This window comes from Amphibalanus amphitrite, unplaced genomic scaffold (genome assembly GCF_019059575.1).
Source record: "Amphibalanus amphitrite isolate SeventyFive unplaced genomic scaffold, NRLGWU_Aamphi_draft 000346F_arrow, whole genome shotgun sequence".
Taxonomy (NCBI): domain Eukaryota; kingdom Metazoa; phylum Arthropoda; class Thecostraca; order Balanomorpha; family Balanidae; genus Amphibalanus; species Amphibalanus amphitrite.
Genome location: NW_024881841.1, coordinates 240,100 through 258,161, shown reverse-complemented (window position 1 = coordinate 258,161; position 18,062 = coordinate 240,100). Strand labels below are relative to the sequence as shown.

The following is an 18,062-nucleotide window of genomic DNA, read 5'->3' as shown; positions in this document are numbered from 1 at the left end:
AATAAAAAAACACGTTGATTTCCGACGCTGGGAAATGCCCGCAATGATACCCACCCCACCACCCTCCCCCTACCCGGTCCAACAGGGTCTCAAGGAAATTCAACAACATGAACCGAAACAAAGGCTGCGATCTTTGCTGGAAATGGCACTCGTGAGATAAGTATTATTATGCTGAAGATACAACGACTTACTTGTTATTTCCGAGTATCCTCCACCGTCAGCTACGCTAACCACCCACACAATCACCGTTCAAATATTTAAAACCACGGAGCACCTTCACAACGCCGGCGCGCGGCCGGAACTGACATGGCGGCGCCGCTGCAGCAGAGTCAGACGCACGTGGATTGTTAGTAAGGGTGTAGTGTTGTCATGGTGTTGCCATGGTATACCTTACCATAGCAGCAGAAGCACACCCAGGGAACTGTTGCAAGAAATTTCTGGCCTTTCGTCCATAAAACTATTAATTGCTCAGGGTCTCAGCTAGTCCTTGGATGACGCTCCTTCCAACATATCAAAAATTGGCAAACACCTCTATGGAAAGGAGGAGACTTGATCGCCGAATTCACCGCTGGATCCGCCCGTGGAAAGGTTGATTTTACTATGGTAGGGAATATTAGCTTACGAGGGTATCTACTAGCCTCAGGTGGTTACCACCTTGTAAACTGGGGTACAAAACCACCCCTGATAAACGTAACCATGGTAATATCAACATGTCAAGGCAGGATAGTATTCAGCACCATAGTAGGCTGGTAGTAATATGATGGTAGGCTGATGGTAAAATTTACCAAAGCTAGTAACTTAGTAAATTGATGGTAAAAACTTTTTTCAGTGTACAAGGGGCCGGGCACCCCCCTTCACTCCCGTTATAAAATATGTACAGTGTATACCCCAGTCATGCGCGGGTGTGAATGTGAAAAAGGGATGACATTCTGTATTTACTTTTGCATGTTTTACCAAAATGTTGTGAACAGGCACCATATAATATAGCATCAACAATTCTAAAGCATGGTCGAAAATTAGGCTTTGGAATTATACGGTTTTTTCTACCAATTATAGCGATTTTGCACGGTGCTATATTTTCTTAATGTACACGGCCCCGCATAAGGCTATGGGTGTTACACCTGTGACCTCAACATAGGTCAGCCGTGATAATGAATATCGAAGGATTGGGTCGGTGAAGCGCAACTCTCCGTTTCTAGGCTGTGGCGACGATAAATTTGGAACTAGCATAGGGATGGTTATAAGCGGCGGCGGTATTGGGTATATACATATGTAATAGTGCGAACACTCCAAATGTGGTGCAGAATGTTTCTAAAGGCGAAAACTTGTCAAACAATAAAGCATTCCGAGCGATCCTCTTACGCCAAAAAAAGGAGATAATCTTGCGCCAGTAGAATCGCATGTCCGGGTGCACCCACGGACTCTTGGGTCCGTGGATGTCGAATTTTGTCCATCCGAGGTATGCAGAGGTTTTTGGTCCATCATTATCTTTTGGAGCCTTGCACGCTGTCAATACTGGTGTCTGCTGGCGGTTAGTCACCGGCCGAGGGAACCCCGTCGGCCGGTCAGTTTGACAGCCGTGACGGCCACGAGCTCGCGGCGGTGCCGCCGATGTGGGCGTCTAACCGCCTCTCCGCCCACGTGAGCCCCCCCCCCCTGCTCGATGGAGCAGCGCTGACATTTGTACCGCCACCTGCGCTGCCTTGTTTGTCACCATGGGGCCACCCATTTTGTCAGAGTTGGATGACAAGATGACCATGTGCGCTTGCATCATGCAACTGGGCTAGCTACCTGAAACCGACTAATCCTTACTTGTTTCGGATGGTGCAATCCCGAAAATGATTTATTTGAAGTTTCTTATATTTAAAAAGCCATGTCACCAGTTTCAATTGAAATATCAATATTTCCGGCTCGAACTTCGAAAGGTTAAATGGCATGAAGACCATAAGGTATGAAAGTAAAAGGTAGCGTCAATTACATAATACGCATTCTGTGCCAGGAAGACACATTTTAGTACGCTTGAGATGTGGAAACGGCCTGGGCGCGTGTGCAAGTGCACACGTATACTGAATCCATAGCTGAGTTGCCGGGCACTCTTCTCATCGGTTCCCAACAGTGAGCCAAATTTGAGCGTATTCAGCCCAGCCGTTTCTTAGCCCAGCGTTTGGGTCGGCCCCTGTACAACGTGTGCACAATCAGTAGTCAGTACACCCCAAGCAGGATGCATGGGAATACATCGCCCGGTCCAATGTCGACCACCTGGTCAAGTTTTAGCGTAATCCACAAGGTCAACGCAGGCTATGGCCTGCGGAATAACGTAACACTTGTGTCGGTCGCAATAAAAATTGTTGAATTAACCCGCGCATCGACAGGGGGTGGGGGGGGGGGGGGCGCCGGGCGGTTAATCGCCCCCCCCCCTGACCCTGAGGTTTTTCGTGAATAGCGGGACGCCGCAAAATTTGGCATGAGTATTCCCTTATCAATTTTACACATGGTGTGCAAGCTTCAACCCCCTACCTTGTCACCAGGTCGCTTCGAATGACCCAACCTCAAACCACTTTTTTGCAACTTTGTCACCGCGTCAGAGCTACGTGATGACTGAGGCTTTTGAAGGTCGCAAGATGTAATGAGATCATTAGTAGCTACAATTTGTTCATCTCGGAATTTTGATATCGATGACTTAAGGTCAGGTAAATTTCTTGACCTCCCCATTAAATGTCAATGGGGGAAAATCAACTCCCTGTTTTTCACTAAAAGGCGTCGGAATGGCCCAATATACCAAAAATGACTTCAGATACGATCAACCTTGACTATATTGAGGCCTATTTTGCTATTGATCAACTGTAAGGTCATGTGACGTCATCAAAGGTCACCATAGTTTTTTTTTTGCTAATAACTCTTTACAGGAATGAGGTACAGCCACGCGGGTGGTCTCATTGTGTTCAGCTCGTCGAGGCACATCGAATGATATGGGTACATGATGACCTTGAGGTCACGTGACCTGAGGTCAACCTTTGACGTGGACCTTTCGAGGTCAACACATATATGTTTCGATACGGATTTACGACAGGATCACGATAGTGCCATTATTTTGTTCCTAGCGCTTCGCTAAGTTTCGAAAGTTATTCGAGAAAAACTCTCTCCATATCTAGCGCCGCCATTTTGACCTTTTTGACCTCTGTGACGTCATCTTTGACCTGACCTGAAAATGACCTTAGTAAATAATGTAGGCCTTGTCCGTGCGTATCCGATGCCGTTTACCGCATGTCGCTATCTTGCTTCGTTCTCGAGATCTCAAGGGGGGGGGGCGGTCAACCGCCCGTCCCCGTCGGTTCTAAGTTGACGCGGACCCCCGTCGGTGCGCGGGTTAAAAATCGAAAGGATGGGACTGTCTGGTACAGAAGATCGCTTGTTGATCGGTAGAGCGGTTGCCAAGACGTTGGGCTGTGAAAAGGATCGCGGGGCCGGGCCGGGTCGACCCAGTTAGGGCCGCTCAAGGCCCTAAAACATAGGGCCGCTCATATGGTCCTAATAAGTCCCTTGAAATAAAAATAAGAACGATATGGGGTTAGGAAATCAAAGCGAGCAAATCTTCAATTAGATTGAAAAACATAAATAGTCGCCTTTCCAGCCGATTCCGACATGACCAACGCCCCTCAACACCAAATTACTTTTCTTACGACGTATATAATGCATTTTTTGCAAAGTTGACTCATGTTTCGGCTGTTAAAATTCAAAGCCGAAAGGATGAGAGCATACCGCAGACAAGACGTTTCCACTGTGCGGCGGGTGAATGAAACAGGAATAAATCTACAAGTCAACCTAAAGGCGTATGAATTAGTGGAGCTCAACACAAAGCAGGCTGCATTCACGTCAAGCCAGCAAAGACTGTCAGCTATGGTGTAGCGGCTGACTGGCGGGGAGCAGGTGACGCTATCGACCGTCTGTCACGGGCGTGACAGCCGAGCTGACAAAGGGACCGACCACCCTGCGCACCAGTCACTCTGAGGCTCGCGGCCGACTGGGTGGCAGAGCTGGCAGCCATGATCGCGGTGGTAGCCTGGCTAGCGTTGCTAGCACTGGCGCCAGCCACGTCAGCAACCTCCTTCGCCGACAGGTAAGCTGGTGTTCATCTGGATGACAAGGCAGACTTCTAACGGGCTTTGCTGTTGTCTATTGTACAGTAGGCAACCATCAACAGTGGCGTAGCCAGAAATCAGCGAAGGGGGGGGGGGCATGGTGCTCGAGGGGCGACTTTTTTCCTTGAGAGGGGCGCCATTGTTAGCTAGTGACAGGGGCATCAGTCTAAAATGTAACGTCATGTTCATGCTTGATTTACTAGGTGTTGCAAAATACGAAGAATATGAACCAGGTTTCGCTGATTTTTCATAAAATCCAGTTAATGTAATTTGCAGCCCGGTGTTTTTTTATATAAAAAACCTTGATCTTGATGAATATTTACCACGACATAGGAAACGATCTCAGGCTACAGATATTTTATTCTCAATTTATTTTATGCAATTTGCAGCCCGATGTTTAAAAAAAAAAATGATCTTGATGAATATTTAGCACGACATAGGAAACGATCCCAGGCTACAGATATTTTATTCTCAAAATACGCATCCATGCGCATTTGAAACGGTAAAATATACGTTGGTCGGTAGGCACAATCTTTATTCTTTGCAAAAAAAAAGATATACAGGTTCACTCACTGATCCAAAGTGACCTGTGGGCTGCAGCCTGTGGTCGACAGCGGTGGCTGTGCTTAGAATCTCAGACCGCACGTACCTATGTAGGATTCACGCTGCGACCAATTGCCGAAATTGGAATCCAGGAAAGACTTGAACATTTCAGACCATAAGATCCACCATGAGATCTTAGCTGATTGTCATACTAGCAGCGACTGCAGTCAGAGGCGACCGAAAACTTACTTACGTTTTGGATTTTTTCCTCCACAAATCACCATAAATTCGATGTCTATAGTGCGCGCAGCCCCTACTTGTGGATATGGGTGACTACATGAGTGCCAGATGGATGAGGCGTGAGGCTGTCCCATATAGTGGCACTAAGGTAAAGGATGTCCTCGGCCGACGTAGCATAGAAGACGACCTTTGATGATGTGAGTGTGCATGATCGACTTTGAATAAGCGCCATAGATACCTGCTGATCTCACCGAACATTCGCCTTGCGTAATCCCCAGACAAAATATCTACATCGAGGGACAGGTCAATTTTGCGACCTCTCCATTACCTATTAGTTAAACCGCGTCGTGCTGGTGGGCTGTGTTTTCCGTGTCGTGCTGGGGGGGGGGGGGGGCGTTTTCACGCGACCCACTTAACTTGGCTCCTGGGCCACGTAGCAACACGCGGTAAGCGGCAATCGAAAGAGCGTCAAAATAATGACGGAAACACTTTGTTTAGTTATCAGGTCAGGTCAAAGGTCAGGTCGCCAGAGGTCATCAAAGGTCAAATTTAGTCCATTTCAACAATTTTGGAAACTGCCAACAACTAACTCTGGAACCAATGGAGCTTGAACGACGCACAAAATCGCATTCGTTAGCCATTTTACAGACCTTTTCGATTATTGCTCTCAGATTTGACCACAAGTCAACGGTTTAGCCTCCAGAGGGCAAAAACTAAAAAATAGCAGTTTTTATAGAAAGCGTTTTTCTGCAATAACGTTTGACTAGAGACAGTGACGACATTTATTTTGCCAGCATCGTGTTCCTCTCGTCGAGACGCGTGGAATGAGCTATACGTTGACCTTGAAGGGTCATGTTGACAATTTGACCCCAGGTCAAGGTCATGACCTGACCGGAAAGGGTCATGCTGCATATCAGTCGATCCGTATTGTCTGACGTATTTTCACCGCTCTAGCACGTCTCTATCCAAAGGTACAGCAAAAAAAAAACTGCTGGTGACCGTTCATGACCTGAGATGACCTCAGGGGCACACAGAAGGGTCACAGGTGCATTTTTACGATTCAGTGTGTTATGTTTACCTATGAACCGATGTTTGAGAGGGTTCTGAACGTTATTCGTCCAAAAGAGGCGCATTTCAATTTTCTCCCATTGACTTATAATGGAGAGGTCGCAAAATTGACCTGACCTTAGCTTACCGATATCAAAAGTCCGAAACATCTTATACATATTGTTAGTCTTATCAATCTCTGAAAGTTTCAAAAGTGATCAATCAGTCGGTGTAACTATCTTTAAACTTTTTATGAGGTAAGGTCACTTGACGTGACCTGGTGACCTGACCTTGAATGACAGACTTTTTTATTAGAAACTTGCCCGCATGTGAATTGATGGCTGCCCCATGCAGTATGGTGGGTAGCAAAGTCACGTGAAAGTTAGGTCAAGGTCATTGACCTAAGATGAATTTGGTTAACCTTTTCGAGTCCTACATGTTTACAGAGCAGATTTTGGAGTTTATTTCGAATTTGGCACTCATTTGAATATTTCGGAGGTAGTTTTGGTGCCTACGTAGCATGCTACGGCATGCTACAAATCCTTCAGTGGTAGCTGATACGTGTGGTTAGCCTACTGGTTGACCTGACCTAGCCAGATCTACTGCAAAGCACGGTTGTTTGATTAAAACGCATATTAAATTCGAAATCAGGATCCCGAAAGTAGTCATAACTCATAACAGCTTCACTTCCAGAAGTTTTGGTAGTCCCGATTTCCCAGCTTGTCGGCCATTGACCTGACCTGGGACCTAGGTGATCTATGATCTAAAATCAATGATCAATGATCTAGGACCTTAAAATTGGATTTCACCCACTTCCCCTTGTCTCGGGCAACACGTTCGTATTTTTATGCGTTTTGTCGACATCAAATATAATTAGGCCTTAGATCGTGCTATATCTTTTGACATTAAGTTGTTTGTCTTAGGTATTTTGACATAAGAAAAAGATTTGTGATCAATCCTCAATCTAATGACCGCCATTGTTGAATGATGTTATAAACGAACACAGTAATGTCTTTTTGATACTGTTGCTTTAACCCGCGCCCCGTTGGGGTCTGCCGATACCCTGGTCTGCCGAGCAACGCGCCCTGCTGGTGGGGGGCAATTTCCCCCCCCCCTAAGATCTCGAGAACCACGCAACATAGCGACAAGCGGCAAACGGTGTTGGATAGCCCCAACAGGGAACTACCTTGTGACCTAATTTCATTGCCCTAGGTCAAACCGATGACGTCACAGGTCAGGTACACGTCAAATGTCGAATTTTCACCGTTTACAGGTATTTCAAGAAATGCGTTGTAAAATCGAGTAAAATGCATTTCATTGAAAATCATCGATGGAGTATTGTTCATCAAACACATATTTTGCTATTTGAGGTCACTGCTGCCAGGTCAGGTCACTGAGGGTCACAATATGAAAATACCATTGATACATGTTTTATGGTTCATTTTATTTGTCAAATGCAACTATGTGGATCAGGCAGCCTTTGGGTTCAGTTTAAATTATGTTCTGGTGAAGGTCAGGTCAAGGTCAGGTCAAGGTCAGGTCAAATTAGGTCAAATTTCAAAGTTGATGTTTTTGCATAAAATGGATATCGATTCGATGCAGCTCGTCACGGGGAGTTCAATGATGGTCTCTGTTTTGCGCTACGTGCTCTGGAATTGCCAAAAATTGAGTTCAAAAATTGATGCCATCAATTTTTAACAGTTTTTCGCTATAACTTGGCCAAAAAAGAGGTATCATCGATATGTAATTACGGAGCGAGTGAAGCGAGCGGAGTCGTAGAATAACGGAAATTTCTGAGTATGAGCGGCCGGCCGGCCGGCCGGCCGGCCGTGGTCACGATTCTGCGACGCTTATATCTCAGCAACCACTTGACCGATTTACACGCGGTAATTTTTGTAGGGTAGCTTCATTCCTTCTACAAAGTATTGGACTATTCCTGATGCATGTGGATGACCCCTTATGCACGTGCCACGTGCAAAACGAAGAGGTGTCACTTTTGTAATTGTTGCAATATCTCGGTAACTACTTGGCCGATTGCGCTAAAAGTTGACATGTAGGTAGGCACCCACTAGGCAATGCATATCCATGTGCCAGAGTTGGGGTGCTGCTGCACGTGCGCACGTGCAGGGGTCGATTCCAGATCTCGAGAACTGCTGGACCGATGGCGCTCAAATTGGGTACATGGTTAGGGACCGGTTAGTAGGGTGCCGTGCAAAAGTCAATTGGGACCCATTTTGCACGTGCGCACGTGCAGGGTGCCACTTCCAGATCTCGATAACGGCTGGGCCAATTGTGCTCAAATTTGGCACATCGCTATAGACCGGTTAGTAGGGTGCCGTGCACAAGTCAGCTGGAGATACCCCCTCGAAATTTCGCACGTGCAAGGCTCACCCTCTCGCTCGCTCCGTTAGTCGCCCCAAGAGGCGTTATACTGGTTGGTATGTGGATAGAAAAGCGCAGGGACTATCACATATATTCCGTTTTTTTTTCGAAATTCCAAAAACTTTTGGGATTTTTTTTCACGTTTTTCTAAAAAAATTGATTGTATGATTGTATGATTGTATGATGTATTGATCACCAACACGTAAAACCCAATGACAGGTGAAGTCAGCGCATGCAGCACAACCTACGACATAAATACGCAGTCATTACAGGATACACATGGATACAGATACTAAGTGACACAAGCTAAAGCTAAGTGCAGACTTCCAAAGTTGACGAAAATTTTGCTGCTTCCCTCTTCAACTTTCCCATTGGGTCTGTAAATATGTCCACTGAGGGATTCCAGGCGATAAGTTCGTTTACGACACGCGGGACACGTACAAAAAGACTAGTCAGTGTAGCATTTACACGACTATGAGGCATGCTAAACAGAGTAAAAGATGCAGCTCTAGTGTGTCTTGGTGGAACATGCACATTAAAACATTCTAATAAGTAAGATGATTAGATGAGTCCTCTAAAAAGTTTCGCTAAAAACAGCACATCACACTGAACTCGTCTAGCACTCAGCGGCCGGACTTCGTAAAAAGTTAGCAACTGATTGTACTCGAGAGACGGACAGCGGGGGTTCGTGTGGTTAGCTAGCCAGATCAGGAACAGGAAATTTGAATTTTTAGTGGTCAAAATCCAAAAAATTTGAAAATCCTGGATAATAGTTTTGTAGCACCGTCTTTTCTCTACATGACCATATAAAGAACTTTGAAATTGGTAAGTAACTGTAGCATTGGTGAGTGTTTCAAGATTTCATGTTTTTTGCTCATTTTTGCACGAACCTGACCTCAGTTTGACCTCAATAACTCCTGAGACTAAGACTTGAAATTTAGTTTGGAGGTGTCAAATTGATGCCCGGTAAGGTACTGAAAATTTGGCGGCGCTGCGTGCCGCCGTTTTCTTGCTATTCAGGAAAAAACACAGGGGGGCCAAATTGCCCCCCCCCCCCCCAGCGGGGCGAGGGTAAATTGATAGACGTTGTGTGATCAGATGATTTGATGTTGTGAATCAAGAATATCATAGGCTAGTTGATATTTGATCTTGCGAAAAGTGGAGTTTTCGTTTCATTCCCACACTCCGTACCGTGCTGATCACTGATCAGTGTGCCCCTGCGATGGCCGAACTTCGACATTTTCCTTTGTTCCTCTCTCTCTCTCTCTCTCTCTCTCTCTCTCTCTCTCTCTCTCTCTCTCTCTCTCTCTCTCTCTCTCTCTCTCTCTCTCTCTCTCTCTCTCTCTCTCTCTCTCTCTCTCTCTCTCTCTCTCTCTCTCTCTCTTTCTTTCTCTCTCTCTCTCTCTCTCTCTCTCTCTCTCTCTCTCTCTATCTATCTTTCTATCTATTTTTTCCCCTATCGTCGAGAATGCCAGAATAGTCTTGAATCTCAGTCCTGAGGCCATTGGCTCTTCTGCGCCTGAAGGGAATTGTATTAGCTACTGATAGGTGTTCCAAAATCTTCCGCAATGCATAAACATAACATTCAACGGTCATCGCACACCTATATGGAACGTGAACTGCATGGGTGGCTGATGTTGCTGCTGTTACCCAGCAGAGGGCAGTTCGCCTACGTCTTTCCCGCGTGGTTTGTGTTGGGAGGGTTTCTTGAGAAGGTTTTCACAGAGAACATTTTAAGTGGAAATAAAAAAGGCAAAACTTGTTGAAAAGGCTTGCCATTTGGACACTTGTAGGGTAGGTAATAAACGGCCTTATGATTTTTTGTCATTCCTCTAATAATGTTTATTCAGTATCAGGGTCTTTGAGCTGCGCTGCTCCGCCTGTCTGCAGGGGTTTTCTTCTCACGTGTCCCAAGTCGCTAATCGCCGGGACGAAGGAGCAATGCTGCGTATCGTTTTACAAGCTCGCAGGCCAAACAGTGCGGCTAAATGTGCACCTACTGCCCAAGAAAAATAGTACAACGGCTGACAGCGTAGCAAAATACTACAAAGCAACATATATCAGAGGTAAGTTCCTTGCGCGGCTTATTTGCATACCTGACTGGATGTAAGGTACGAAATCCTGTTTCGTTGTGTTGTGCGATACTTTGTCCTTAGGTTTAAGCCTAATAGTTATAAAGCTCTGAGGACGTAAGTGTGTTATAATGTAATCTAAAATAGGTAAGAATAATCTTCTAATTATTTTTTTTTTAAGCAAATGCTACTTTCCAGGGTGTCGAAAATAACCCCTACCTATTACTGAGTCTTCCACTTCAGTTCTCGCCAAACAACATGCTTACCTATATTGCAAGGAAATGAAAGAAGAGTGAGAGACTTTGCATATATTACTGCAAGCGTGTTGCAAGCATGATGAAGGCAGCGGTAAGCTATATTTGGTGCCACTAATGAGCGCTGTGCTTTCAGGTGCCTCGGACTTTCGCTGTTTCTCCCTTTCCATTCCGAAGAAATCACGTTCCGGCACGCTCTACCTGAAGGTATCCGTTCAGGGATACTACTTCCAATCGACGAAAACATCTCCGGTAAGCATAAGCTAAGTGGCTTGAACAACACAGGAAATAGGCATGATGTTCGTTTTTTTTACTAAACAAAAAATAACGAATTGTTCTTTTGAGTAATGCGTAAACTACTGTATGTTAGTGCTTCGTTAGGCATTCGCTTGAATAATATGTGATGGAGAGAAGGCGTTCAGTCGGTGCAACGCTTAGATTTGGCTTAATATATCATTCATATATTATTTCAAAACAGCCTCTCCCGTAGCTCAATTGGTAAAGCATGACTCCCAGTAGTGAGAGCCCGGGTTCGAGTCGCTCCGGCGCTCTATATTTGAGACTCCTGATCGGGGATTGTTAGCGGTTTATGGCAGCAGCCGCAACCACCTGAAGTCCGTTGAGTGGGACAGGCCGTGTCCGACTTAGAAGTGCACGTTAAACTTTGGCATCTAAATTATTCCGTTACCCAGCATTGCGCGATCGGATGGTAGGGGTCGGGGTATACGCAGCAAGATCTGCTTAGCGTATAGGCTCCTGCTCCGTCAATCCGTTCATTCAAACATTGGAGCTAAATTTATATATGCTACATATGTATATCCAAAAATATTGACGTGTTCCTTTGTGTTTTCTGTTATATGTTTTCGATTTTGCGTTCTGCGTCTTTTTAGGTTCCTCGTTTGAGCTTATAGCAATTGTACAAAATACCTGCATACCGGCAGTGAGCCCGTTGCAGCCCCTGACGCAGACCTCCGTTGCAGTGAAGTGCGGGCCGATCACTCACGGTCATCGGAATGGTGTTGCGCGTGTTCCCAGGTCAATGTGGTGCCCTACACACTGGTGACACTGGTGCAGACGGACAAGTCCAAGTACAAGGCCGGCCAGGAGGTGCTGTTCCGCGTGGTGACGCTGAAGAGCGATCTTACCGCCCAGGAGGAGACGGTGAGACAGCAGCGCACATCACGAGCTGTTTGTGTCCAAACTGACCAAAGGAATGACCGGCGCATGCGGTCTCATTCAAAAGTGACCGCACGCGAATCACTCAGAGATGAATTGCTTATAATTAGTGAAGTTAAGGTTTGAGTCTGTTGAATAATGACTCATTCACAGTTCACTGTCGATTATTGCAAACAAAGAAGCTGCAAAGCAGCATGATAAACAAATAAGATACTCATAATGATGAATGAAAGCGAGACTTCTCCGGAAAGACGCAAACGTGGTAGAAATGTGCTAAGCATCTGTGCTGTGGCCTGCCGAGCTCGCCAGGTCACCTGTTCACTACCATTTGGTATTATTTCTCGTCTCATTGGTTCTACAGGTCGATCAGATCTACATCACAACTCCCGCCGGCACCCGGCTGGCGCAATGGAACCAGAAAACCACCAGCTCGGGCATCATAGCCCTGTCATTTAAACTGACACAGGAGCCACCTCTGGTGAGTCACACCGACACGGGAGCCACCTCTGGTGAGTCACACCGACACGGGAGTCACCTCTATTGAGTCAAACTGGCACAGGAGCTACCTTTATTGAGTCAAAACAGCTTGGAAACCACCTTTATTGAGTCAATCTGACACGAGAGCCACCTTTATTGAGTCAAACTGACACGGGAGCCACATTCATGGAGTAAGCTGACATGGGAGCAGCCAGAACGACCTATATGACCGTGACCTCACGCTGATCTCTGGGCTGACCTCTGCCGCAGGGCATGTGGACGATACACGTGAAGCGTGGAGATCGTATCACAAAGCAGACATTTGAAGTGGACGAGTTTGTCCTGCCCCGGTTCGAAGTCACCGTCACTGGACCCAAGTTTATTGTCCGAGGTGCCAACACTGTTACTCTCAAAGTTTGTGCCAAGTAAGTTGAGTGTTGTGTTGGAGATATGAATGTATAGCCCTCTGCACACTGCGTGATAGGTATTCTTTTTTTTCGACAAATTCGATAATAATTCGAATAATGTGCTATCGGTCACTCTGAAATCGTAACAGCAAGACGCGCGAGACTCATCACCTTAGATTGGGATTACCATGGTATAGGTACATTTTACTTCCAGTTTGGCAACAATACACAAAAGTATAGTGTATACTGTATATACTTGTCCCCAAAACAAACTTTTGCTTTTTGCTGCCATACTAGGCGCATACTTGATAGACCCAATCGAAGGAGTGGGACATTGCGGCTGCGCATCTATGCAAGGCCATATACCGGGTGGCCCAGAAAAAACGTTCCCAACTTCAAATCAATATTTCTCAGAAAGTGATAAAGATACAACATTGAAACTTCGAATAGTCAATGCGGCACACATTTTCAGTAAATGGTGTGATTTTTATGTTATTCGGTCAATTACTTTTTAAACGGTTCGTGTTTCTAGCATGCCATGTAAAAATCACTTTTTTGCTCTGATGTTTACCAAAAATGTGAGTGAACGGGCCACTTCCATCTCGGCACCACGGCCTACAGCCATGACTGCTACTGGCAACTAGTCTCATTGGTGGTTCAGGCCTCAGGGTGACACATTCCCTCTAGCTTTTTTCCTTATTCGGTCGATTTACTATTTGATCTTCTTGAGGGGAGGGCGATCAGCAGTAACCCATGCACCGTGCCACTCCTTCGCCTTGAAACAGATCTTGTGTTGAAACGAATGGCATCCATTAACACAACTTTGGCTTAGTATTGTAATATTTAGCACATAAGTGTGACAAAAAAAATATAAAATAGCAACACACATGCTGGTATCATTCAAGCCGTTATATTTTTTGTATTTTTTCTAACATTGTACGTCTAAGCCAATCATTACTTCCGTTCAACAACGGCAAAAAAAGCAAAAACGTCTTACTTCATTCAACATAAGATTGCTGGCTTGAAAATGATGATACAGGGTTATTATTTGGCATACCAATGCGCAAAGAAGTGACAGAAACTCGATGAAAATTTTGGCTCGTTATTTGCACTCGAATTTGAGATATAGGCCTCCAAAGTTCGGAACGTTTTTTTTGGGCCACCCGGTATAGGCATCTATGTGCAATCAGATTTCTGACTGACTGATAATATAGCCTTTGAGGGGTAACTATTTACGGTTTTGTCGAAAAACGAATACCTACCACGCAGTGTGCTGAGGGCTGTACGTACTTTGTTACGGAGCGAGCGAAGCGAGCGTAGTCTTTTCCATAACGGGAAAATCTCAGTATGAGCGGCCCGGCCCAGCCGGCGGCCTGTAACGCTTTTGCGAGGCTTATATCTTAGCAACCACTTGACCGATTAACATGCGGTAATTTTTGTAGGGTAGCTTCATTTCTTCTATCAAGTATTGGACTGCTCCCGATACATGTGGGTGACGCCTTATGCACGTGCCACGTGCAAAACGAAGAGGTGTCAGTTTTGTAACAATTGCAGTATCTCGGTAACTACTTGGCCGATTGCGCTGAAAGTTAGCATGTAGGTAGGCACCCACTAGGCAGTGCATATCCATATGCCACAGTTGGGGTGTTGCTGCACTTGCGCACGTGCAGGGGTCGATTCCAGAACTCGAGAACGGCTGAACCGATTGCGCTGAAATTTGGTGCATAGTTAGGGACCGGTTAGTAGTGTGCCGTGCAAAAGTCAGTTAGGACCCATTTTGCACGTGCGCGCGCACGTGCAGGGTGCCGCTTCCAGATCTCGAGAACGGCTAGGCCGATTGCGCTCAAATTTGGCACATTGCTAGAGACCGGTTAGAAGGGTGCCGCGGTGCACAAGTCAGTTGGAGGTACCCCTCACGATTTCGCACGTGCAAGGCTCACCCTCTCGCTCGCTCCGTTTGTCGCCCTCAGGCGTTTTACTGGTACTTACGAATGTCCAATGAGCTAATAGATGAGGTAGCTAGAGCTGAGAGAGCCAAGCTTGTACTTTTTATGTGTCAGGTCTAGGCTAGGTCAGGCTACGTAGTTCTCGGAAATTGTGAATTATGAATGGGCCATGTGGCACATGTTTTATGGTTCATTTTGGCCACATATATCTTAATTAGGGTCGTCTGTGCCTTCCGAAGCCACGTTCAGCTGAATATAGCAAAAGGTTAGGTTGCCATTAAGAGTTAATACAGAAAAGGCCAAACTTTGAAGTTGAAGTTTTTGAACAAAAAAAGTTCTCTATCAGATAGGTACAGTTTGAGCACAGGAACACGAAGGTGCTATTTTTGGGTGTGCGATGTCTAAACCGTACTGGAAATTGAATTAATGTGAATGTTTGATAATGATGAAAAATTAAGGTACAATGTAAAAATTGATGGCTTGGCTATTTTTGAAGATATCGGGCTTAAGCTTTCTTGGGTAGATCATCGGCATTTGTTATATCACATATGCTCCGATTGTTTTCCCCGGTTGGATGTAGAAATAACGAAATAGGCTGCGACTCGCAAGTTGCTTCCATTTTTGTATGTGACTCGCAGCATGCGAACATGAAAAAGAACATGACACGTATATCTGTTCGAAATCGAAAAGGTGCCCAGTGCAGTAGCGGCGGAACACCTTCAATTAAGGGGGGGGGGGCACTGACGACTTTTGGTCCCATTCTTTCCATGCAACGCCCATAGGGCTAATGTTAAAATGCCAAAATCAAAGGGGGGCACGGTTCCCCGGTGCCCTCCCCGTTCCGCCGCCTATGGCTGCCAGAGCTGTCTGTATGATGCGTCGAACTGTTGTCAGGTACACCTTTGGAGAGCCAGTTTCGTCGGCCGACGTTGTGCTGTTTGCCAAACGCACGGTTCCTTCCTACTTCTACTCACGAAACAGATACGGAGAGCTGGACCGACGAGGAGAGACGCCATCTAACATAACGCTAGAGGACACGGTAAGCTAGCTCAGCAACTCTGTGAGTGCTCACTGGAACCCGCGCCCAGCACTCAGAGGTTCATTGCAGCACCTGTTCTGTTCTCCTTTCTTAAATTCACCTGCAGATGATCGCTCTTATTTATTCTATTATACTAGGTAGTCTTTTGTTACTGACGTTAGGAGTGAATAACTTGGGATCAACTACCAAAATAGTTAAGCACTCGAAATTTCCCAATAGAACTTAGTGTAAATAATACAGACTAACGCATTTGGTACGGTGGCATTATGCTTGACAACACTGCAATTGAGCCTCTCTTTTCTAGCAGCGGGCTCTAGGGATTGACCTTGTTGCCTGGAGGATCCCGGCTTTGAACATTTTATACGGCTCAATAGGTATACCCTATCATGGACTGCTTACTGTGTTACTACTGTGTCTACTGATATAGAGTAGTCTATGACCTACCTATAGTTAAAGGGACTATCCCACCTTTAACCCTATTAGTGGCAGGCTCCTGGTATACCCCTATTAGTGGCAGGGGGGGGGGGGGGCTGTTTACGACCCCCCCTTGATATCTCGAGATCTAACGGGCCGATTTTCAAAATTCAAACGGCATTCAATTTCGCTCAACGTGATCTACATTTCTAAAAAATAAAAATTAAAAAATGTCAACAGGGGGGTAGAGGGGGGTAAAAACGGGCAAATTGCAGATACATTTTAGACTGTTTATCGCGGCCAGGTTTCTGAACCAATCCTAACGCAACTTTTGCCGATCGATAGAGAATGAACCAGGAATTCACATGGATCCTAAAAATATGCATTTTCAAAAATCATAGGCGGATACAGATCATTGAGATTGGGGGTACACAAAAAGTATAGTAAATAAGGTTTTTGTTGGTACTGTTTCTAAAAAGGGTGGTAATGGTCTTGTTATGTTACAATTTTCTTATGATAGAACGACTACAATTGTATTGGTCATGCATAGGCGGTGTCAGGGCACCTATGTTGGGAGGTAAAACATAACCCCCCTTTTTGGACGCCTGGATCCGCCTATTATAGCAAAAACGTGTCAAAAGAGGATGCACAATAACTGTATATGTTATCACATGATACCTTTCATTCACTGTTCGTAAAACTGGTGCAGCATCGTGATCTTCGCCCAAATGACTCGCTTCACGAATAGGACCCCCAATTCCCAGTGCTCTGGAGCCGCCCCTGGTAAAGTTATGAACTTGAAATTTTCAGGGAATTAGCCCAATTTAGTTTTAGGAAAAGTCAGAAAATTTCAGCATCGTAGCTTCAGCGGTTTCGGAGATATTCCCGAAAAACCTGAGGGGTGGATAAAAACAACCCCCCCTGCCACTAATAGGGTTAACATGGGGTTTGAGTTGAGATAGCCAAGTTTGCGGCGAGGTTCAGAAACCACTATCTATCTAGGTTGCAACCCCCGCGGCCTCTTGGTGTTGAAGAAATTCGTTCCCTTCATTTGAAAATGGGCCTTGTACAAGGCCCTATCTTCAACATGGAGCGACCGTTAGTGTGACGTCACCTCGCTTAGTCATTCTGATTTAAATGGGTTTGTTCGTTGAAAAATCGCTTAAAACTTGGTCTGAACTTTGTTGTGGTGCCTACAGAGTAAAAAGAATCAGCTTTGTGACAGTAATGTGGCCTGGGGAAGGAGGTAATTTTGGGCTGTGACGTCACATATTTGAAAGTTTGTGTTTGGAATATGGGAAGCCTAAGATGTTTAATGAAAAATAAATGCCAGAACCGTGTTCCTGGTCATCCAATCTATAAAGTCGGGCACAATTTAACTGGTTTTAACAACATTTTAGAAGGTGGGATAGTCCCCTAGGGCTATCGGGCGAATGCACCTAATTTGACCAAATCTGCACCTAATATTGCCGGTCCCGTAGCTCAGTTGGTAGAGCGTTGGACTCCGCGTGGTGAGAGCACGCGTTCCCGGCAGGCGCGGATACAAGGGGGGGGGGCCATGGGGGCCATGGCCCCCCCCCCTTGGCCGATTTTTTTCAAAAATAAAATAAAAAGTTAAAAAGTTAAAAAGCTGAAAAGGGGGCCTCCTGAAAATAAAGTGGCCGAAATCCGATGAGTTTTTTTTAACCTACCCACTTAGTTATTTCTTAGAAGACTAGCTGAGAAGACTTCTTTGTTAGAAGATTGGTAAAGCTTTTCATAACTTGGAGGTCTCTTATACTCACAGAGATGACCACTTTTACAGGGCCTCCTAACCTGCACAGAGGGCCTCCAAGCCTGCACAGATGTTGAGATGTTGCCTGAACAGCTAGATAAGCTCAATAGACGCAGTTTTTTTTTTGGGGGGGGGGCAACAAGTGGGAAGAT

General features: G+C 45.6%; 1 protein-coding gene across 2 annotated transcripts in view; it reads left to right on the top strand.

Annotated features, from left to right (window-relative positions):
• The first annotated feature begins 4,003 nt into the window (after window positions 1-4,003).
• Window positions 4,004-18,062, top strand: part of LOC122389159 (alpha-1-inhibitor 3-like) — a 53,250-nt gene continuing 39,191 nt past the window's right edge. For both annotated transcript variants that reach the window (XM_043380897.1, XM_043380898.1), the window contains exons 1-7: window positions 4,004-4,117; window positions 10,242-10,417; window positions 10,814-10,929; window positions 11,713-11,838; window positions 12,215-12,331; window positions 12,601-12,755; window positions 15,578-15,722. In XM_043380897.1, the coding sequence (XP_043236832.1) occupies window positions 4,044-4,117; window positions 10,242-10,417; window positions 10,814-10,929; window positions 11,713-11,838; window positions 12,215-12,331; window positions 12,601-12,755; window positions 15,578-15,722 (909 nt within the window). In that variant the 5' untranslated portion in view covers window positions 4,004-4,043. The remainder of the gene's footprint in view (window positions 4,118-10,241; window positions 10,418-10,813; window positions 10,930-11,712; window positions 11,839-12,214; window positions 12,332-12,600; window positions 12,756-15,577; window positions 15,723-18,062) is intronic.